Source organism: Harpia harpyja, chromosome 4, assembly GCF_026419915.1.
Source record: "Harpia harpyja isolate bHarHar1 chromosome 4, bHarHar1 primary haplotype, whole genome shotgun sequence".
Classification (NCBI taxonomy): Eukaryota; Metazoa; Chordata; class Aves; order Accipitriformes; family Accipitridae; genus Harpia; species Harpia harpyja.
Window position 1 is genome coordinate 64,988,626 of NC_068943.1, and position 24,022 is coordinate 65,012,647.

The 24,022-nt window shown below is 41.0% G+C and overlaps 1 protein-coding gene across 1 annotated transcript in view; it reads right to left on the minus strand.

The window, feature by feature from the left end:
• Positions 1 to 1,988: 1,988 nt before the first annotated feature.
• Positions 1,989 to 24,022, minus strand: part of IFNGR1 (interferon gamma receptor 1) — a 32,256-nt gene continuing 10,222 nt past the window's right edge. Inside the window, exons 2-7 of the mRNA XM_052784480.1 lie at positions 19,002 to 19,116; positions 18,417 to 18,589; positions 16,761 to 16,921; positions 15,834 to 16,011; positions 13,345 to 13,460; positions 1,989 to 6,046 (exon numbers count right to left, since the gene is read on the minus strand). Coding sequence (XP_052640440.1) covers positions 5,552 to 6,046; positions 13,345 to 13,460; positions 15,834 to 16,011; positions 16,761 to 16,921; positions 18,417 to 18,589; positions 19,002 to 19,116 — 1,238 coding nt within the window. The 3' untranslated portion in view covers positions 1,989 to 5,551. The remainder of the gene's footprint in view (positions 6,047 to 13,344; positions 13,461 to 15,833; positions 16,012 to 16,760; positions 16,922 to 18,416; positions 18,590 to 19,001; positions 19,117 to 24,022) is intronic.

Below are 24,022 nucleotides of genomic sequence, written 5' to 3' on the forward strand. Positions count from 1 at the left end.
TTAAAGCAGACATGTTATAAATTCAAGTTTTCCCATTTGTTCTGACTCTGCTCAATCTGCACAGCCATTTCTAAGAGAATCTGAACTCTTAAGGTATGACTGCTCTTACTGGAATCAGCCCTACTCATAATCTTAAGAAGTTACTTGGAAGGAGTAAACTTATTGATCAGGAGTAGAAAATGTTTTTAAATTTCACATTCTAGATTTGACAGACAAGTGAAACCAAAATTCTTCTAACAGTAGCCTACATTCTTTTGGGTAAACTAGCATGACACTTGAAGACAAATAGTTGATTTCCAAGATACATATAAGAATGCACATGCTCATTATTAAGAAGTAAACATCACATAAATAAGACTTCTGTGATCATTTAAACTTCAAATAACGTAATCAGTAGGAGTTTCAGGGAAGCTCAGCTTTCCTTGCCAGATTTAGTCTTCAGAACAAAAGCTAACAGTAAGAAAAGGCAATCACACACATTTGTCTTCTGAGATTTTTTTAAATTCAATATAAAAACATTTAAAATTTACAGTATCTACAAGTAGTTTAGTTACAAATTTCAGACAAGAACCAAACTATGTTCAGCAGGCTCATTGTTGATAATTAAGTTTCTAAAGTCAGGAAGACTTGCATTAAATGTTAGAAAATACTTTCTAGGGGTAAAGAACTCCTAGAATAAATTGCCTGATGGGGTCATGGAGTCTTTAAACAAATGCATAGGAGAAATGATGCAGTTCCGGGTGTCCTGGTTTCAGCTGGGATAGAATTAATTTTCTTCCTAGTAGCTGGTACAGTGCTATGTTTTGGATTTAGTGTGAGAATAATGTTGGTAACACACTGATTTTTTTAGTTGCACTAAGTAGCGCTTATCCCAAGTTACAAATTTTTCAGTTTCCCATGCTCTGCCAGCAAGCAGGTGCACAAGAAGCTGGGAGGGAGCATGGCCAGGACAGCTGACCCAAACTAGCCAAAGGGATGTTCAATACCATAGAACATCATGCTCAGTATATAAACTGAAGGGGAGTTGGCCGAGAGGGGCAGATCGCTGCTTGGGAACTGGCTGAGCATCAGTCAGCAGGTCGTGAGCAATTGCATTGTGCATCACTTGCCTTTTCTTGGATTTTACTTCTCCCTCTTTTTGCTATCTTCCTTTTCATTACAATTATTATTATATTTTATTTTAGTTACTAAACTGTTCTTATCTGAACCCACAAGTTTTACTTTTTTTTCCAATTCTCCTTCCCATCCTACCAGGGGAGGGGGAAGGAGTGAGTGAGCGGCTGTGTGTTGCTTAGTTGCCAGCTGGGGTTAAAGCACGAGACTGGGGAGAAGAATGAACCATAAACCCCTGAAGGTCCCACCTAGCCCAAGGATTGCATCCTTTTAGAGAAAAGAGAAAGTGTATTAATAAACAAGGACTTCATAGTTAAAGGACTGAATTTTTAAAAACCACACTAAAGAAATCTATGCAGGTCCCTTATAATATGAAAGGTGCTTTGTGCTTGGTTTGTTGATTTGGGTTTTTTTAAGACATGCTGAAAATATTAATTTGAACCAAGTAACATTCTAACTTTTTATTATCAGATCTGCAATTAGCAATGAAATATTGTGGTAATACCGCAAATGTTCTGCTTTTACGCTTTTTCCACATAAATCAATAATGTAGCTTAAAAAAAAAAAATCATTCTTGTCAAAGCTACTGACATCTGTAGAAACAAGACATCTTGTTAGTGTCTCAGTTGCTTAGAACAGACATGCATATTTGTCTGTAGTCCTTCACTAGTTAAGATTGCAGGAAAAGAAACTTGCAAGAGAAGAGCTGTTTCTCAAGGCTAGAAATAACCAGGTGCTCTGAAGCGGTGCCATGTAAACAGTTTAGTATTACTAAGTAAGAGCTATTAAATAATTTTGAACCTGTAAATGTTAGGTACTTTGATATCCTGTGTCAAGGTGCTATGCATGAATATCCAGAAGCTTAAGCAACGTACTAGTTCATCACAAGAGTATTACTTTATTAATTTAAACTCATTCAGTAGTTAAGTGAAAATGCATAGATAAATACTACCTGGCAGCTTCCAAACCACAGGGCTCAGATATTTGGTACTACAGAACTGCAAAAGCAAGGCTAACCAGCTGTAGCTGGAAAGGCATTTCTATGTTCCCTATCACAAGAAGTCATCACACTGCAGGCTGCTGGATTGTATCCTAGTAGAAATACCATCATGCACTTGCCGTGGTTTTAGGCTCTCTCAATACCACTACTAGCAACTGCTGGAAACAAGACTGGGGAAAATAGAGCTTATTGACCCAGGGAACACATTCTTGTCTCACTGTGGCCTCACGATTTCAGCTAGTCACAGCTAATAAAAGAATCTGGTGCTTTGCGCACCCTTAAACTTTATTTCACAATTATAAAACCTGCAAGTTGGCCTGAGTAATTTAAACATCTAAACTATCCCTGTGCTATTGCCTACTTGTTAAGTACACAGCACATAGAAGACATACCTGCAGGGAGGGTGATAATTCAGTGGCTGTTGCAATTACAGTTCAGAAATTTTCATTAAAAAAAATACATTTAACGTTGTAAATGTTACAAGAAGAGGTCAGTTGTGCACATATATATGTTGTATAGCACAAAGCACTCATACTCCTATGCTTGATTTTCAGCTTACAGAGTAACAGTGCCTTTCCATTACATGTAACTACCCGCCATGCCAAATTTTTCCCATATGCTCGTGATATATTTCTGATCGATCTTAACATCCTTGTGCTTAATTATATCCTAGCACCTGGCTGGTCCCTTTTACTCACATAGGGTTCTATGTGACTTGAAAGATTCAGGACAATGTACAATGCAGTAGTATTGCAGGGGGAAGACAAAAGAATCTGAGACAGTCACTTGGTTTTAAAATGCATCTATCTGCCCACACACAGGCAAAAAATAACATTCCTCTTCCAGTGTGGCAGCAAAGGAAAACCTTCCAGAACAGAAAACACTTAGTGATCTCTTAGGTTCACACAAATCTAAGAGGCTGAATCTTAATAATTTTCCTAAAAGTGCCAGGGTTTCAACATGCACTGTTAATAATGTAAATATAACACTTCCAAGAAATTACATACTTCTGACAGAATAGTTTTGAGGCAGATATACTGAATAGAATGACTACTATGGCTAATTCCTCATCTTCTTGGAGAACAGCAACATTTTTTTTTTTTGGACAAAACTGACAGAAGGAAAACAACCTACCAATTGCAAGAAGATGAAATACTCTGAGCAGTAGCAAAGAAGATACTCAGCAAATTGTCTGATCAGAAACTTCTTCCCCCAAAACAAGGTAATCTCAGTTTCCAACGCCCTACTTCTCCCTTCTGAGCCAAGTTTAACTTAAACACTTGCCTGACGTTTATGAAGTCCAGAGGTATTTACTGCAGTTCATATTTATCAACAAACCTACAAAACCTGAAAGAAATTACATTAACTTCACGCTCTGCCCAAGTTGCAGCTGCTCATCTCCTTAGTAGACAGACTGCTAAAAACACAATTCAGCGGTGAACCTATTATTAACTGAAAAGTCAGCTTAGTTGAAGTTTCAAAGTGTAAGCTAATTCTGATTTTCAGAAGCTTCTTGTAACACCAAAAGAGTTTTCTGCACTTCCACAATGGAGATATCTACACACTAGTGGATCCTAAGCAAAAAGTCACCAGCACTGCCTTCTAGGAACGCAACCCAGAACACAACATTGAAAAAGTTACTAGGGGGTCTCGCTACATTTGAACATAATGCAGAAACAAATCAAAACCAGCTAACGCATACCAAAATCTTTCTAGTTGGGCTTTCCATTACACCATAACTACAAAATTCACCTCTTTGACTGGGCTCTTCCTAACATTATCAAAACCCTGCTAACAAATCTGTTATCTTCCCAGGAGTAAAGAAGGGAAAAATAGCTATTGTCTTTAAATCTTTGGGAATTGAGAATGTACCACTGGGGTTAATGTCTGACATCTGCAGGAATGGAAGTGGTCCAGAAACTATTGTATAAACTAACTTTATCTTAGGATTACTCATGCCACTGAGAAGCGTAAGGACAGAAGTACTATGATACTGGTTTTCCTTTAAAACCACCTGCTATAACATGCAAACATTTCTGATAATCCTATAAAATGTATCTATAAAAACAAAGTATTTGTTTTGTATAAACACTGTATACAGACAACCTTGTGTCTGTAAAACAACTTTTTTCTGAACTAAGCTTCATTAGGAACTATTGTAAACGTTTCCTACAAACAGAAAATACCCATCAAATCTTGACTAAAGGGAAATAACTGGATTGCAGGCATTAGAGTCAAAAGTTTTTAAATATAAAGAATAAAATCCTCATCCTTCAGTTTTCAAAACTACCATCTCATGCTACAAAATTCAAAGGGCTGTCAGATGAGAATAACTTATGAACTACAACTTACCACACTACTTCTCTGTTGTCTTGAGATGTATTTTTAGAGGGAGGTAATTTGGTGTAGTTCCCGAGCTATGCCATAAAAAGGGGAAAAATGGTAGTCATTTTCAACCTGCTAGAAAACACGTTTGAACGAAGTCCTGTTGATTTCTATTGTTCTAAGAATTAGGATAAAAATGCTCTGGAGGAAAGCAGGCTTTTGAATTTTGAAAATATTTTTTAAAGAATTTATGCAACCACCCATTATACACTTTTTTTTTCCAATGACGATCAGCCAGCATGCTAATACAGGAGTTATCCAGAATGTGACATGGTTACACAACATATCTAGGTGATCCAAACAGATGTAGCTACACAAAAATAACAGCACTTTTAAAAACAGCTTTTTTAGTCACAGCACTTATGTTACAAAGGAAAAAGTCTATAATTTTCCCACCGAAATGTACAAAGTAACCATCCTGAAAGTACATACTTCTATTGCAGAAAAGACTCTAAATAACTGGTTCTTGGCCATGGAGTCAAATTCTTAAGATATACAGGAAAACGTTATAGGCATATTCTTACTTAAAAGAAATAGTAGCATTTCGTTTAATACAAAAATACTCTTCAAAAGAAAAAGACAAGCAAGATAATACCTCCAATAAAGGCAAAAACTCTCCAAATATTTCTCGCACATCTCTATTGTAACCAAGTGAAGGACTTAAGCATTATGTTCATCGAATTAATTTTAAAAAGGATTTGAAACAGAAGGGAATAATGATACAGCTGCTGTTTTATACTCCTTCATGAAGTCTGTTCTCCATAGAGTACTGTTAAAAAAGAGCTCTATTTCAAATAGGAAATAGTAAGTTATGTCATATACACAAACACTTCTAAAGTGGTTATTATGAAATTTCCCCCCACTTTTTATGCTGTTCTCAGGCACTACTTTCAGTTCCATTTCAAGATCCTACTGTACTAAGTTGTGTACTAGTTACTTTGGTTGGATCAGAAAAGTACAACTTATAGATGTTCGTAATACAACACAGACTTTCCATAATCTTCAGTAATGCTGTTCTTCCTCAGTTCTGGTTAAACACTTCAGCTATCCTGGTTAGTCAGTTGGCCTGTAAGCAATCACAGGCTGTTCTTCACCAACATCTATCAACATATCTAATGGAACATGAGGCTTGTCATAGCCAGAAAACTTGAGACAGCTGCTTGGCACGACTGTTTGTTTTATTTCTGTGGCAGAAACCTCTGGACCTGAAGAGTTACTGCATATATCCATTTGGCTACTGTCAGAAATGAAATAACTCTCTTTTACTTTGCGATTCTGTTCGTCATCAGAAGATACCTCCTCTGTGCTTTCCTGCACAGACACCTCTTCTGCTTTGGCTGGTGCCTCTGGGGGAAGAACAGAAGATGCTTCTTCACTGGAATTCTCAGGACTAACAATGTCTTCTTTTGGCTCTACCGCCAGTGAGGTTACTTCATCATTCGCTGGCAACTCTGACTGGCTTGGCGCGAAGCTCATTACAGATACGTATTTTGCCTCCGATTTTGATTCTAGAATGCTGTCTGTATTCAGGTTTCTTATCACACTGACCTTAAATGGAAAAAAAAAAAATTTAAAAAATCACTTTTTGTTCCATATAATCTACTAATTTATTGGCTTTATCTTCTGCCAAAGTTCAGAGGTTAAAAAAAAAAAAGATACAAGTTCATAATGCAAATTTAATGTCATTACAACCAATCCCAACAGAAATTAGCAAAATTAGAATCTGGCAAGGTCATTAGCCTATATCTATGACTTCAACTGTTTTATTAATGCTTTTATGCAAGCTTTCAAAAATGCTTTCTATGTGCAAACATATTTACAAGGACCAAATCCATTTCATGTCACCCACTGTATTTAAGTCATTTGAAGTTTGCAATGTAGAGGAAAACAGTGAAAGAAGAAAAAGCTGTAATACTCTTCAACTAGCTGGGGAAACCTTTCATACTCTATAGCTAATGAGTGTAATTTGCAAGGACTGTAATATTTTGTGGCAACTGTCTCAACTGGAAGTGAAGTGAACTTTGGAAAGATCTTTAAAATGACAAGAAAACCTTTACGCTTACCCAGCAGTCATATCTATGCTAAAGTCTTCCTAGTTATTTCTCCTGTGTCACTAAGCAAACCCTCCATGCTGCGACAAACATTGAAGTTTCCCTTTGAAATCCCTCCACAGGAAGAACATATTAATTTCTTCAATGGCCAGGCTCCAGCTTGTTTTAAATGATTATGACACGTCTTCAGGCTGTTTAGATTCTTCTGATTTGTTTTTTTTGGGGGGGGTTGTTTGGGTTTTTTTGTTTGTTTTTTGTTTTTAAAGGTGTTTTCAAGAAACGTATGAAAAAGTACGGTAAATTTTCAGCTGTACGATGGTGTTCCCTAAAGCTAACAGAAAGCATAGGTAGAAAGGGTTACTCAGTTAACAGTGTCCTTGTCCAAATTTCATAGTTCACTACATATGTGTATCACAGACTATCAAGTACTATAGAGAAGCTAATTTCTTAATAAAATGTAGACACAATCAGTTTTTTGAGATACTTTGAAAAAAAAATCTGACTGAAAATACAGGTTGAGGCAAATTTGGAAGGAAGTGATATAGGTAGGAGGAGGAAAGGGGGAGAAAAATAATGTTTAAGAAAAAGCAACAAATAGGCAAAAAGAACCTCCCAGTCTGTATTAGTGTAAGAACTGAGACAACCATCCAAACCAGATGATCAAATCTGACTGCTTTTCAAGAATCTTCCTTGATCAGAAGGTTGTGAGGCTGTATCTTTATATTCATACCTTCAAAGTGTGCTGACTTCATTAGAACTTGCCTTCATCTCTCACTTCAGCCCCACACCTTTCCCCTCAGTTGCCCTGATATCTGTTGATACTACTGTGGTTTATGGTGGATCAATGAAACTACTGGAGTTTAAAAAAAACAAAACAAAACCCCAAACAAACAAAAAACCCCAAACAACAAACACCACCACAAAGCAAACAAACACTCCCTGGAAAGCAGTTATTTGTAATCTAAGCGAGTTCTACAAACTCTTAGCACCACTAAGGTGAGCTGATCCCCTTGGGAATCAAGGACTGTCACTGCAAAACTAGTAAAAAGAACATTAAGGTGGCTCCTGACACTGAGAATATACCACACTACAACCTAGCTGCCATTCAGCCATCATTCTCTCTGGATGTTCATCTTCTGCTATGTGGAAAAAGTCAGAACACTATATAAAGAATATTCAGAGTGATTTCCGTGAGTATATATGGAAACCACCTGTTCATAAGAAGCAGATGCTTGAAAGACAGTTGCAGAAACCTGAATACAATCAGTAATGTGTAGATAATGAAAGTGTTATGAACAGCTGGTAGGATTAATGTACCTTTTGAAAACGTGTTTATACAGATATACGAAAAAATATTGGATACTTATGCTAGACCGACACTGACCTTGAAGGGACCAGCATCTGTTGTTTTTCTGGGGGTAGCAAAAATGTGACTCCAATAGTCACACAATAAGTGACAAGAGAAGACAATTCTCTGTGTAAGCTGGAATACTTGAGGATTGTGAATTAAAACAAAATGCTATAGAAACTAGGGCTAAAAGCTCCATTTTTAACTTCCCATCTCTCTCCATACCCGCACATGCTGTACTAAAGTTAAAATAAAAAACCAATGAGTTCTTCTTTCTGTCCTTTCAGGATTTTCACATGGCTCTAAAAATCATAGTCCTAAAACGTGTTAAGGGAACGCCTTGTACTCTACACAGGTTCTGCATTTCATAGCACCAGGTGGCAATGCTTAGAGATAGACCCAGAGGATAAAATAAGTGCTCTCTATACAACTACATCCAAGACTTCTGTTCTCAAAAAGGAAACTGGTTTTTCTCTTGGTGAGTTTCTGACCAAAGCAAGATGGTGCAAAGACACTCCTATTCCCATCCATGAAAGAAGGAAGCCATCAGAAGAAAGAACAACTCTCATGGGTTTCCTTATACCAAAGGTTCTTTAAGAGTCACTGAGTCATGACTACAAGACAATTTAGCAATTCATGCAGTTATTTCTAGCTTCAAAGAGAAGAATTACAGCTTACTACACTAACTGGAATGCCATTCAAAGCATCTCAAGTAACAAGGGTAATTAAGATACGGTTGCTATTTAAAGAGAAGTATTTACCATAGTTAAGTTAATATTTTTCTTTGGTGCACATTATCTAATACCAGCAAACTGACAGCCAGTGTGCTTAAGCTGGATGTCAGCAGTATTTCCTGGCATGTGTAGGTACTCAGATATCTTCCTGTCTACAGCGACAGCACCTGAACTTTTAGGTCTTTCACTGTCTCAACAGACTAGGGAGATACACCAGTGGAAACCAGGCTCAAGTATACATACAAATAACATATCCCAAGGAATCCGTAACAGTTAGGGTAATCAACAGTTTCTTTAACTTTCTTTTCTAAGGGCTTGTCCACCTACGAATTCCCAGTAATTTTCATGCGCACATTTTCTGGAGGAGAGTTTGAGAAGTCCATTTCGAACCTTATTAGGACCTTGACAAAACCTGCATGGTTCCATGACAAATTAATGCTGTGTAAACGTATAAATAGGAGACTATGTTACTGCCCTATAGACACTCGCAGGAAAAAAAAAAATCTTCACAAAAGCTAATGAATCAGCTTCTCTCTTGTAAGATGACAATTATTTGTGGCAAATATCAGTCAAAATTTACAGGAACAATTACAATCTCTCCAAATTGAAAATATATGCTGTATAAAGAAAAAAGCCAGTCACAAAGAAAATCCTGAAGTGTTTTGTGAATATTGTCCTGGTTTCAGCTGGGATAGAGTTAACTGTCTTCCTAGTATCCGTAAGTGTTCTACAAATACACTGAGAGAACTGAGCCTTGTCATTCCTGTCAGGCTCAGAAAAAGCACCAGCAGTTAGCAGAAAAGTTGACTTAAGTATGAGCTAAAAAATGGAAGTTGATGCTTTTCAATGAGTCTTTCTCTTACAGAGTGGGTGTTTTCTACCCACTAAAATATTTGCCACCATTTAAAGGTAAGAGGCACTGAAAAAAAAGACAGTGAAGTTAAAGCAGAGGAAGATGCTCACAGCATACCAGTTAATTAAGGCCAGGGTCCTTTTAAAGTGGATAAGCCCTTATCACAAATCTTACGACAAAAATCTAGTACAGGACAAATCACACACAGGACAAATTGGAATGACTGAAGATGGTGCGTGGACGCAGACAGCCTCTTGAAATACTTTTTGTGAGGTAAATGAAAGAAAATGAACAGCTCTCTACAGCTAAGCTGCTGAAACATGAGATTCCTGTGATGCAGCAGAAGACTAGCACGATGAAGTCTTGTAAAGGAATCTGTCCCGTTTCACTAGATGCACATTCCTGGTAGGATCCTACTATGAATAAGGATGTTTAAAACATTTAAATGAACATTTTCTCTAATGAAGGCAATCATTCAATGCCCATACTGAAAGACAGTTGCACTGTGGAAGTAGGACCTGTACACGACTGACATGTTTTCTTGGGAGTCACAAACAGCATAGAAAAGACAATGTAAAAGTTCTTGAGATCTAAATGGCAATGGATATTTTTTTTTCCTTCTCTTTGGGTATATGAGACTCAGCAAAGGCAGCTGCTTGATGGTTACTGTTTCTTATTTTTCCTTCTGTTGGAGAATTCCAACTTGCCAAAAGTCACCCAAATGATGTTTTAGCATCTACTTAAAGCCACCAGGAAGCAGATCACTGGAAGGCAGCAGTCCTAAGGCAGGACACCTTGCCTAGCCTTTCAACAGATGAAAAAAAAAACCCCTAGATATTTCATTTTCAGACAAGCTCAAGTAAAGTACAACGGTCATAATCTGTTGTCGTGGTTTAACCCCAGCCAGCAACTAAGCACCATGCAGCCGCTTACTCGCTCCCCCGCCACCCAGTGGGATGGGGGAGAAAATTGGGAAGAGGAGTAAAACTCATGGGTTGAGATAAGAACAGTTTAATAGAACAGAAAAGAAGAAACTAATAATGATAATGATAACACTAATAAAATGACAACAGCAATAATAAAAGGACTGGAATGTACAAATGATGCGCAGTGCAATTGCTCACCACCTGCCAACTGACACCCAGCTAGTCCCCCAGCGGCAATTCCCCGCCCCCACTCTCTCCAGTTCCTATACTGGATGGGACATCACATGGTATGGAATACCCCTTTGGCCAGTTTGGGTCAGCTGCCCTGGCTGTGTCCTGTACCAACTTCTTGTGCCCCTCCAGCTTTCTCGCTGGCTGGGCATAACAAGCTGAAAAATCCTTGGCTTTAGACTAAACACTACTCAGCAACAACTGAAAAAATCAGTGTTATCAACATTCTTCACATACTGAACTCAAAACATAGCACCCTGCCAGCTACTAGGAAGACAGTTAACTCTATCCCAGCTGAAACCAGGACACCTGTGCGGAGAGAAATATCTAGTACACATTCAAAGGTCAGTGACAGGCTCTCAGCTCCAAGAAGTCTACAGAGATAACTTCATATCATTAAATTTATTATTCATATTAATCATTTGCATTATTTATTCATTACTTTAAATGATTAGTCATAAAAATAATTAATCATAACTTATTAATTATTCATTTTAAATTCCCACATTATTCATATCACCTGTACTGAAACTACCCTTATGAGCTCTGCAATTTTTATTTTTCACTAGAGACTTCAATGGAAATGGACAGAATCACAGAATATCCTGAATTGGAAGGGACCCATGAGGATCATAAGAGTCCAACTCCTGACTCCACTCAGGGCAACCCTGAAGTTAAACCATGCAGCTGAGAGCATGGTCCAAATGCTTCTTGAACACTGACAGGCTCAGGGCTGTGACCACTTCCCTGGGGAACTTGTCTCAGTGCTTGACCACCCAGGTAACAATCTTTCTAAGAAGTTACAGGTTTCATTCAGCTCCTGAGCAACAAAGCATGATGTGGCATGTGAACCAGACTGTGGAACACTGGAACCTAGGAATCACAAGATAACATATAACCCAGTAAATTGAGAATATGGGCACACAAATGAGTTTCTACAAGGTGAGCTAAAGTGTGAACTTGGATCATGCATCAGGAAGCTCACAGGAGTTAAGCAGCACACATTCTATTTGTGCAACATTCTTTTTCCTGATCCCTTAGATGCGATACCACAGTGGTACTGGGAAGCCAGAATAACTATGGATCCATTGAGCATAGCACTGTCATTCTGGATAAGCTGTCTTCTGCTATAATGAACGGTCTTCACAAGAATTACTGTGTGTACGTAGGACATAATGTTACATATTCAGACAGTTACATACTGGTGTGAAGATGAAAAAATCTCCAGTGTCTCACTTTTTCTACAGGCCTGTGTGTTTTGATATTGGGGTCTAGCTGCAGATTCCGTCAGACAGGTTTCTCCCATCTGATTTTTTAAAGTCTACAGTGTGCATGGCTATCTCTGAACTAGTCTCATGGCTCTTTCACAGTCCATGGCAAGAAACAAGCATTTTAGAGAGTGTTTTGTCTGACCAGAAGTACATACTATTTTAGAATGAGATGAATCATCTTGTTCTGCACAAGTTGACGGACTAGATTGCTGCTTACTACAAAGGGACCTTGCTAGCATCACTGGCTTGGATATCTCCATTTAGTCAGTGCAATCTCACCTCCTAATATTCTATTCTAAAGAAAGCAAGCTCCAGGGGATCTTAGGCATTGAGCTACCCCTGCACTATGGAGTCACTTCAAAGGGTCTTGAAGTTGCAGAACATGGAATTGAAGATCATTGCCTCTTCTTTCTAGAAGTCTTATGAGACTTCCTGCATCCGCTGCGAAGATACACTCTTGATATGATTACCATCTACTACTGCCTCACATGGCAGTTCTTGAAAGCTGTTTCAACTGCTGCTGATTGTTCAGTTGCTGTGACTAATGACACACCAGGAGAACATTACAACAGTACTTGTCAGATACTCCGCTCTTGCCTGATGTGAAAGCAAGGAGTGCTGCTGCTCTATGGAACATCCACTCTGTTTCCTAAGGACAGCTACAAGGAGTTTTTAAGGTAGTGCAGCTGCTGACCTCTCCCCCCTGTGACTGCACAGTGTGAGTACAGATTTCCCCTAGCTGTTCTTCCCTCTTCCTACAGCACTATTACTCCCCCTCTCCCCTTACTCTGCACATCACTTCAAGAACATTGTAGCACTTAGCAGTACCACAATATTACCACCTAATGCAGGAATCTCACAGGTGTCCAGCAACAGGACAAGAGGAAATGGGCACAAACTGAAACACGTGGAATTTTATCTGAATGTAAGAAAATGATTGGTACTGTGAGGGTGGTTAAACACTGGAATAGGTTGCCCAGAGCAGCTGTGGAGTCTCCTTCCTTTGAGGTATTCAAAACCCGACTGGACAAAGTCCTGGGCAACCTGCTCTCACTGACCCTGTTTGAGCAAAAGGGTTGAACTAGACGATCTCAAAAAGTCTCTTCTAACCTCAGCAGTTCTGTGGTTCTGTGTCTCTGCTGCTAGAATGAATACAAACCTGTCTATGTACACACACATGGAGCTTTTAAGAACTAAGTTCTCAAGCTAGACCAACTACTGCTACTTCAGTTAAAAAGAGACTGAAGTCTAGCCCTAAAACAAACACAAGGCATCTGGTTGCAGAGGCTGTCACAATATTAGACTGGTATAAATCCTAAACATCTATGAGACCATGGTAAAAGAAAATGAGAAAGGCATAGAGATGTTCTAGTTATAAAAGTTACCTAGTTGGATATTAAAAAACTGACGCAGATAAGAAGTCTGAACTTACCAAAGACTTAGGCAGCTTTATGTTCTTCTTCCTTAGTTTCTTGCAGCCACAACATACTGTCAACATTAGACTCAGGCTCAGAGTAACACCACACAGAATGATGATATATTGTGTGCCTAAGAAGTCAGAGCAAAAACTGTTAGGAAGTTTGGAAAAATAAACAACTGCTGTATCAGTTAGAGTAACTTCAGAAACCGTAATAGAATCATAGAATGGTTTGGGTTGGAAGGGACCCTAAAGATCATTTAGTCACAACCCCCCTGCCATGGGCAGGGCCACCTTCCACTAGACCAGGTTGCTCAAAGTCCCATCCAACCTGGCCTTGAACACTCCCAGGGATGGGGCATCCACAGCTTCTCTGGGCAACCTCTTCCAGTGCCTCACCAGCCTCATAGTGAAGAATTTCTTCCTTGCATCTAATCTAAATCTACTCTCTTTCAGTTTAAAGCCATTATCCCTTGTCCCATCACTACACGCCCTTGTAAAAAGTCTCTCTCCAGCTTTCTTGTAGGCCCCCTTTAGGTACTGGAAGGCTGCTGTAAGGTCTCCCTGGTGCCTTCTCTTCCCCAGGCTGAACAACCCCAACTCCCTCAGCCTGTCTTCATAGGAGAGGTGCTCCAGCCCTCTGATCATCTTCATGGCCCTCCTCTGGACTCCATCCAACAGGTCCATGTCCTTCTTATGCTGGGGGCCCCAGAGCTGAACGCAGTACTCCAGGTGGGGTCTCACGAGAGCACAGTAGAGGGGCAGAATCACCTCCCTCAACTTGCTGGACACGCTTCTCTTGATGCAGCCCAGAATGAGACTGGCTTTCTGGGCTGCAAACGTGCATTGCTGGGTCATGTTGAGCTTCTTGTTGACCAATGCCCCCAAGTCCTTCTCCACAGGGCTGCTCTCAATTCACTCATCACCCAGCCTGTATTTGTGCTTGGGATTGCCCTGACCCATGTGCAGGACCTTGCACTTGGCCTTGTTGAACTTCATGAGGTTCGCATGGGCCCACCTCTCAAACCTGTCAAGGTCCCTCTGGATGGCATCCCTTCCCTCCAGCATGTTGACCGCACCACACAGCTTGGTGTCATCGGCAAACTTGCCGAGGGTGTGGTCAGTCCCACTGTCCATGTTGCCAATAAAGATGTTAAACAGCGCTGGTCCCAATACCGACCCCTGAGGAATGCACTCATCACTGGTCTCTACTTGGTCATCGAGCTGTTTATAGCAACTCTTTGAGTGTGACCATCCAGCCAATTCCTTATCCACCCACTGGTCCATCCATCAAATCCATGTCTCTCCAATTTAGAGACAAGGATGTCGTGCAGGACAGCATCAAATGCTTTGCACAAGTCCAGGTAGATAGTGTCGGTTGCTCTTCCCTTATCCACCAATGCTGTAACCCCATTGTAAAAGGCCACCAAATTTGTCAGGCATGATTTGGCCTTAGTGAAGCCATGTTGGCTGTCACCAATCACCTCCTCATAGCTCAGAATGCTTAGCTGTCATGTGTGAATCTGTCAATTTACTACCACCTTTTTTCACTCAAGAAAACTTAATTTATAGAGCATTATATCAAGTAAATAAAAATTAGAATAACAGAAGATTTTCAATTTATATAAACACAATCATGTTTTTATAGAGGTAAAAGAATTTCATAACTAATTTTTTGTTTATTAGAGATGACAGATGGGGATGAACAGATTTGTACATTTTCCATGTGGTAGCATATTAACTGACATAATAATTACACATAGTCTATGTCCAATAAAATTAAAATGTGAAATCTTCCAAAACATAGAATTGTTAACTATTACTAGCAAGATTCTACTAGTCTGACTCTCCTTAATGTCCTCCCCCTCAACCATACCACTGCTCTTGTGCATAAAAGAATGAACACAACTGCTTCTATCAATTTTATCTCTTTTCTCTAGTGAAGTTCTGGGCCATAGTGAAGTAACATTAAAAAGTCTGTAAGAGGTTATCAGAGATCTGAAGTTGGGTCGCTAGTTGCCTTTGTTCTCTTTAATTAAGAAAAAGACATCAATACCTCAATTTTATGACCACACGTTTATAGTTGCTTGAAACTTAAGAAAGTCTAAGTACATTTTCCTCAGTGATGAGACTGAGCAAAACATCATTTGTTAGAAAAGAGAGACAATGCTTCTGAAAACCATGTAACTCAGTGAATGATCCATTTGTCAGTTGTTAATTACACCAATGATCAGATGCAATGGAAACAGGTTTTGTAATACCAATGAAGCAGGAAAAGCACGCAAAAAGAAGTCAGGGTTACTTGAAAATAATACATGATCTTTAAAGGCCTTTAGAACTGGGACAGTGCATTTGGAAAAGAATGACCATGCTTTCCCTTTTTTCATATTCTCCCATAGGCATCCAAGTCATCCCATGGCTATATCAGCAGTCAAATACTTAGCTAGAACAGATCGCTGGTCAGACTCAGTATGTTTTTTACTAAAGTTTTAGAATCCTCTTACTCAATGTCTGCTTGAAAGGAACATGAATGCAGCTTTCTTCTGATGGGATGCCAACCATCAGACTGCCATAGAAACTTCCCTTTGCTGAAACACAGTAAGTGGAACCTTCAGCAGGAACTGGGATGTTGAGGCTACATTTATATATTGTACAATTGTCTTCAGTGAACTCTTCTTTACTCTGCAAAAAATGAAAGTCACATTATATCATTTGACTCAATACAACAATATAAATGCTCCAGTATCTTCCAACACTTCCAAAAATGTTAAAACAGTATTAGATGTGGCTCCTACATCATCTGTATGCCTTGCAAAAGCTGTGTGATCTTCAGCTATAAGCTTATGAGCTACCTTAAGATGGTATATTTGATCAGACCATGGTGCTTTCAGCTAAAAATACATGCTGTTCGTAGTCTAGATTCGCATTCCTAATTCACTTATAAAACTTCTACCTAGACGCATATGAAAAAGTAACTGTAAATAAACATACATACTATTATTTTCCTCAAGTTCACCCTCCATGATTGCTAAACAAAGTGGTATCAATATCTTGAAAGGTTATCTTGAAAGGTAACCTTCTTAAATGAAAGGTCTATCCAGACAAGTGAAAGGGGCACAAGTAAAGTTACCAACGTTTTAGCATGTATGCAGAAACAATAGCATGGGATCAAGTAACTCCATCTTGTGTACAGCTAATGCAATAATCTCATTTTTGTTACAGGGTGCCCATTTGGACAACTAAAATCCAGACCTGCCAGTCACATATCTCACTGTGACACACTTGACATTTTAGGGCTTCAGTGGTCCTATGTTACATTCAACTGTTTTCTTAGTATCTGTTGGTTGTGTGCGTCACAGGAGCGAACTCCTTGTTTATGCACTTAAGGTAAACAAGTATTTTTAATTTGGAGTTTTCGTTTTGGAACTTACCTGATTTTTACTATCCCAAAAAGTCACCAAGTACATGGGCTCTGAATAAATCTCTTCCATCCAAGGAACAAGCTCCACAGATGGGAATGCAGGATGGTAAATATCAACCACGATTTTATCACCATGCCTTGAGAGATTCAGTTTTGGTGGTCCTATTTTTCCTGCAACACATTGTACCTTTGCTATTAGGCCAAAGCTTTTAACATAAAATATGCTATTTATAGTTAGCTTTCCAAAATTCGTCAGAGATTTGAGAAGAATTGCATGTTTATTTCAATGCAGTTAATATTGCACAGCTGTGACACTTAAAAGTAATGGAGGCATTTGGATACATTCATGAATCTGCTTCTAAAATGGAAACAGAGATTCTCTGTGCAGAATTTCACTGTTAAGCAATCCAACTCTTCCATACACACAAGGCCATAAAAATTCAGCTGACAATAGAAAAAACTTACAAAGCAATTAAACATATAGACGTGAACGAGAACAGAACACAAAATACTGCTGACTAGATCCCACGATAAATCACAATTAGCTAAAAACAATACTGTACCGAAACAAAGGCTATCTGAAAATCTGAACAAATCTCATTGCGAGCAACCGTACTTAGGAAGCCTGATTTCCCATGGCAATGGCCTATGTGAATTTTTGGCGTCTAATGATGTGACTAAACATATGAGTTTCTTGTTCAATGGGAAAACCATTTTGTCTGTCTCCTCCATACATGGCTACCAATTTTCTGCAAATTGTCAAACTCGACATTATTACCGTGACTTCTGTCCCTTTGTCAAACACTAGAAACCAGCCACTGATTCCAAGTCATGGAATTATTGGGTGGGGAGGGAATCATAGCAGAAAAAGAAGGACTCCACTTCTTCAGCTGCAGCAATGCAGAAATCCAGCTCTATCTAAAGCACAACCCAAGTCAGGTAGAATCTCATGGGCAATGTCCTGCTGGAAAGCTATATGTTGAGAATGAAGCAAGTATGAGAGGAAGTCTCTCAGTCTTTCCTCCCTCTGTTGTGTCTGCTTTGCACTGCCCATGAAATGCTGAGGCCTGCCCCACTGTTTTAAACAGGTTGGCCTGGAGTCTAGACACACAATTTACTTTTACATATTGATATGATGTGAAAAACTGTGACTTCTCCTGAAGCAGCCCAGAGGATTTCCATGAAGAACGAGTGTTAGTTATCCAGCTACAGTGGACTCCCATAGCTGACAGATAGTATCTAGACATCCAAAGCTGTCAGTACATGGGATTATAGTGTCAAGCAAGGCATCACCAACCACCTGAATACTACTTCGGTGATGCCTAAAGGTCCACAGCTTCCAGTGGCAGTTTCCTACCCTAAACTGGTGTCTGGGATACCAGGCAAGAATATGGGAAGGATGTACAGAGTGCACCATCAGCATCACTTTCTTGCCTTTAGAATTTCTGAAGAAACTACTTAGATACCACAGTGACAGGGCTAACAAGTTCCTACAGAGACAGAACTACAGAAGTTCCTACTGAACAAGCATCATGCTTCATTTCATCCTGGACTCCTGACTTGACAATATTCCCGAATGAGACACAATAATACAACAGAAAGGGTAATTACTAGCTTTTTTAATTTTGGGAAAAAACTACAAGGTTTAGTTTATGATGGAACTTACCATGCTTTTGCAAAATAAACTCATTTGTCTCAACAGACTCAGACTGTTGTGACCCAACAACAGCTTTCACTCGAACCCAGTGAGAGGCAAAAGGGTCATGTATTTCCCTTGAGACATCACAAAAACGAGCTGAAATGTTCACACAAGTTGAGACGATGTTATAGTAACCTAAGCTGTAAAACAGATCAAGTAACAGTTAATACAATTTCAACTGCACAAGATTCTACAATACACTGCCTGTGACAAAACATCTGTGAGGGTGACTGAGCACTGGCACAGGTTGCTCAAGGAGGTTGCAGAATCTCCATCCCCGGAGATATTCAAAAGCCATCTGGACATGGTCCTGGGCAACCTGCTCTAGGTGATCCTGTTTGAGCAGGGGGGTTGGACCAGATGACCTCCAGAGGTCCGCACCAATCTCAACCATTCTGTTATTTGACAAATTTTGCCTTAATTTACACTTAGCAACCTTCACCCTACATGACTTCACCACATAGAAACAAAAGAATTTACCATGGACCGAATGCTTTTATATGCTTGTAGAGAATATCAGGTATGGGAAATGACAAAAGAGTAAGAACTTACTTGTAAGGTTTGATTTCCACAATAAAACGAGGAGTTTCAGACATAGGTGGGTACTGCCAATGCAAGATAGTTTTGAAATTTTCAGATGTTATGGCAATCTGCGTTGGTGAAGGCACTAGAAGAAATAGAACAAGTGCACTTTGATTAACAGACCTAGTAAAAAATAAGAACAGCCAAATACATTTCTAAATTATTTGGAAAAGGCAACATGCTAGACATTACTGGAAAAATTACACATAAAAATTGCAAATACTTCCCCCCAAATGGACTAGTTTGTCACCAGTATGAGCACATGAGCCCTGCAAACTGATTTATTATTCTTCTCTCCTACAGAGACAGCTTTCTTCCTGTTTGCAACCCAGAACCTCAGATAGCCTATGCCCATTGAAAGCAAGTCCATCAGATAGCCCGTATCAGGTTATAAGCTGTGATGATTATACTCCTATGTTGGTACTATACAGATATACCAGCAAGACAGATAGTATGAATTTACTGAAGTTCAAGATTAGCCCAGCTCCTGTAGTTTTCTCTTGCTTCTCAGAAACTAAACTGGGGGGATGTGGGGTGGAGAAAATACCAAAGCTGCAGTATCATAGAATCATAAAATCGTTTAGGTTGGAAAAGACCTTTAAGATCATTGAGTGCAACCATCAACCCAACGCCACCACGCCCACTAAACCATGTCCTCTACACATCTTGTAAATACCTCCAGGGATGGTGACTCAACCACTTCCCTGGGCAGCTTGTTCCAACGCCTGACAACCCCTTCAGTAAAGAAATTTTTCCTAGTAGCCAACCTAAACCTCCCCTGCCACAACTTGAGGCCATTTCCTCTCGTCCTATCTCCAACCACCTGACAGAAGAGACCAGCACCCACCTCACTACAACCTCCTTTCAGGTAGTTGTAGAGAGCGATAAGGTCTCCCCTCAGCCTCCTCTTTTCTAGACTGAACAGCCCCAGCTCCCTCAGCCGCTCCTCATAAGACTTGTGCTCCAGGCCCCTCACCAACTTGGTTGCCCTTCTCTGGACATGCTCCAGCTCCTCAACGTCTTTCCTGTCGTGAGGGGCCCAAAACTGAACACAGCATTCAAGGTGCGGTCTAACCAGTGCCAAATACAGGGGAACGATCACCTCCCTGCTCCTGCTGGCCACACTATTTCTGATGCAGGCCAGGATGCAGTTGGCCTTCTTGGCCACCTGGGCACACTGCTGGCTCATATTCAGCCGGCTGTCAACCAGCACCCCCAGGTCTTTTTCTGCCGGGCAGCTTTCCAGCCACTCTTCCCCAAGCCTGTAGCACTGCATGGGGTTGCTGTGACCCAAGTGCAGGACCCGGCACTTGGCCTTGTTGAACCTCATACAATTGGCCTTGGCCCATCGATCCAGCCTGTCCAGATCCCTCTGTAGAGCCTTCCTACCCCCGAGGAGATCAACCCTCCCTCCCAACTTGGTGTCATCTGCAAACTTGCTGAGAGTGCACTCAATCCCCTCATCCAAATAATTGATAAAGAAGTTGAACAGAACCGGCCCCAATACTGAGCCCTGGGGAACACCACTTGTGACCCGCCGCCAACTGGATTTAACTCCATTCACCACAACCCTCTGGGCTCATCCATCCAGCCAGTTTTTCACCCAGCAAAGAGTACACTTGTCTAAGTCATGAGACACCAGCTTCTCAAGGAGTATGCCATGAGAGACAGTGTCAAAGGCCTTACTGAAGTCCAGGCAGACAACACCCAGAGCCTTCCCCTCATCCACTAGGCGGGTCACCTGGTCATAGAAGGAGATCATGTTGGTCAAGCAGGACCTGCCTTTCATGAACCCACGCTGCCTGGGCCTGATTCCCTGGTTGTCCTGCACATGCCGTGTGAGCGCATCTCAAGATGAACCGCTTCATTATCTTCCTCAGTACCGAGGTCAGACTCACAGGCCTATAGCTCCCTGGATCCTCCTTCTGACCCTTCTTGTAAATGGGCATCACATTGGCAAGCCTCCAGTCATCTGGGACCTCCCCTGTTGACCAGGACTGCTGATAAATGATGGAGAGTGGCTTGGCAAGCTATTCCACCAGCTCCCTCAGTACTCTTGGATGGGTCCCATCTGGTCCCACGGACTTGTGAGTCTCCAGGTGGTGTAGATGGTCATTAACTTGCTTCCTCCTGGATTATGGGGGGTATATTCTGCTCTCCATCCCTGTCTTCCAGCTCAGGGGGCCGAGTACCCTGAGGATAACTGGTCTCACTACGAAAGACTGAGGCAAAGAAGGCATTAAGTACCTCAGCCTTTTCCTCATCTTTGGTGGCAATGTTCCCCTCTGCATCCAGTAAAGGATGGATATTCTCCTTGACTCTCTTTTTGTTGTTAACGTATTTGTAAAAACATTTTTTGTTGTCCCTTACGACAGTGGCCAGATTTAGTTCTAGCTGAGCTTTTGCCTTTCTAATTTCCTCTCTGCATGACCTAACAAGATCCCTGTACTCCTCCCAAGTTGCCCACCCTTTCTTCCAGAGATGATAAACTCTCCTTTTTTTCTTGACTCCTAGCAAAAGCTTCCTGTTCAGCCAGGCCGGTCGTTTTCCTTGGCAGTTCGACTTGCAGCACATGAGAACAGCCTGGTCCTGAGCCATTAAGATTTCCTTCTCAAAGAATGTCCATCCTTCCTGGACCCCTTTGCCCTTCAGGACCGTCTCCCAAGGGACTCTCTCAACCAGTGTCCTGAAAAGGCCAAAGTTTGCCCTCCGGAAGTCCATAGCAGTGGTTTTGCTGACCCCCTTCCTTGCCTCACCAAGAATTGAGAATTCTATCATTTCATAGTCACTAAGCCCAAGACGGCCTCCGACCATCACACCTCCCACCAGTCCTTCCCTGTTTGTAAACAGTAGATCTAGCAAGGCCCCTCCCCTGGTTGGCTCACCTACCAGCGGTGTCAGAAAGTTATCTTCCACACACTCCAGGAACCTCCTAGACTGTTTGCTCTCTGCTGTGTTGTATTTCCAGCAGACGTCCGGAAAGTTGAAGTCCCCCACGAGAACAACGGCACACGATTGTGAGACTACTGCCAGCCACTTGCAGAATGTTTAATCTGCCTCTTCAACCTGGCTGGGCGGTCTATAACAGACTCCCATGATATCTGCCTTGTTAGCCTTCCCCCTCATCCTTACCCATAAGCACTCAACCTTACCATCACAATAGTGTAGCTCTGTACAATCAAAACACTCTCTAACGTAGAGAGCCACCCCACCACCTCTCCTTCCTTGCCTATCCCTTCTGAAGAGCTTATAGCCCTCCACTGCAGCACTCCAGTCATGGGAGTCATGCCACCATATTTCTGTGATAGCGACCAAGTCATAGCTATCCTGCTGCACAATGGCTGTTTGGTAGCCATTGTTCTGCTCCTGTTTATTGCCCATGCCACGTGCATTGGCATAGATGCACTTGAGCTGGGCTATCAATTCCACCCCCAACACTGGCATGCTGCCCCCAGGCTCATCTCTGGTGAGCCGAGTTTTATCCCCTTCCCCCTTCAAACCTAGTTTAAAGCCCTCTCTGTGAGGCCCGCCATCTCATGAGCAAGAATCCTTTTCCCCCTTTGAGATAGCTGGACTCCATCTGTTGCCAGCAAGCCCAGCGCCATGTAAACTTCCCCATGATCAAAAACCCCCAAATTCCATGGATGGCACCAGCCTCTGAGCCACATATTAATCAGGGGTGTTTTCCTGTTCCTTTCAGTATATTTCCCTGCCACTGAAGGGATTGAGGAAAACACTACCTGTGCTCCTGATCGCCCCAGTGCCCTGAAGTCCCTTTTGATTGCCTTTGGATTTCTCCCTGCAATCTCATCACTGCCAACCTGCACAACTAATAGCAGGTAATAATCAGAGGGCCTAACCAGACCAGGGAGTTTCCTAGTAATGTCTTTTACCCAGGCCCCAGGGAGGCAGCAGACTTCCCTGTGGGATGGGTCAGGTCTGCATATTGGGCCCTCCATCCCCCTCAGAAGGGAATCGCTTACAACAATTACCCTCCTTTTTCTCTTAACAGAGGCTGTCGGAACGCATGGGGCTGACTGACTCAGCCTAGGCACCCCCCTGGACAGGCCTTCATCTACATCCTGATCTTCTGATCTGGGTCTGTGCTCCAGGGGAGCCCTACTGAATCCTACTGTCTCCTGACTCAGCCTTGCCAAAAGACAACAGGCCTGCTGGGGAAAGCCTGGATTCAACGTGAATTTCTGACAATGCCATTTTTACCTCTCCAGCAGTATTTTTAGAAAGCTGTGATAATAATAATAAACTACTAACATTTGTAAGGAATTTGAACACTGAAGCTGTAATGTAGTTCCATATACAGGAAAGCATTTGAAGTACATTTAAGTAAATACCATCAGAGGTAACATAGTAAGCAATACAAAAATAAAAAGCAGCACTGATAATTTCCTCATACAGCATGCTTCTGTTCTAAGCACCAACAGTGACAAGGATATTGGGGGAGCAGCTGCAAGGGAAGGAAAATTACATGATCCTGTAACTATTGAAGGCTGTCACAAGGCATTCAGAAGGAGAAAGAAAATGAAGGTCACTCAACTGATTTTAATTGTTACTTCTTAGCTTCTCAATGTCTGGTTTAGCATCCTTAATATTGTCTTAATATAGCTTTTGTGAAAAGTTGACAGGTAACTCATAATTGACCTGTTCTAGACTGCTGCTTGTTCACAGAGCAAGCGCTTCAACTTCACTCTGTGATACATTGAGGGAAAGTCAACAATTTTCACATCTTGAGAACAAGACCACAAAGACAACACTCTACAGAAAGTAATACACAGAGGCTGAGATAAGCTATTAACCACGAAGATTTGACAGACGTAACATACATCACTCTGCAAATGGTGCTGTGGTTTAGTTATGTTTTAATATGTACAGAAGTGGTATTTCAGTTATTGGAAAAAAGGAACACAATCATCAAATTCTCAACCACAAGAAAAAAAGGTGACAAGTTGGCAGAGGAGGTGTCAAAGAACACA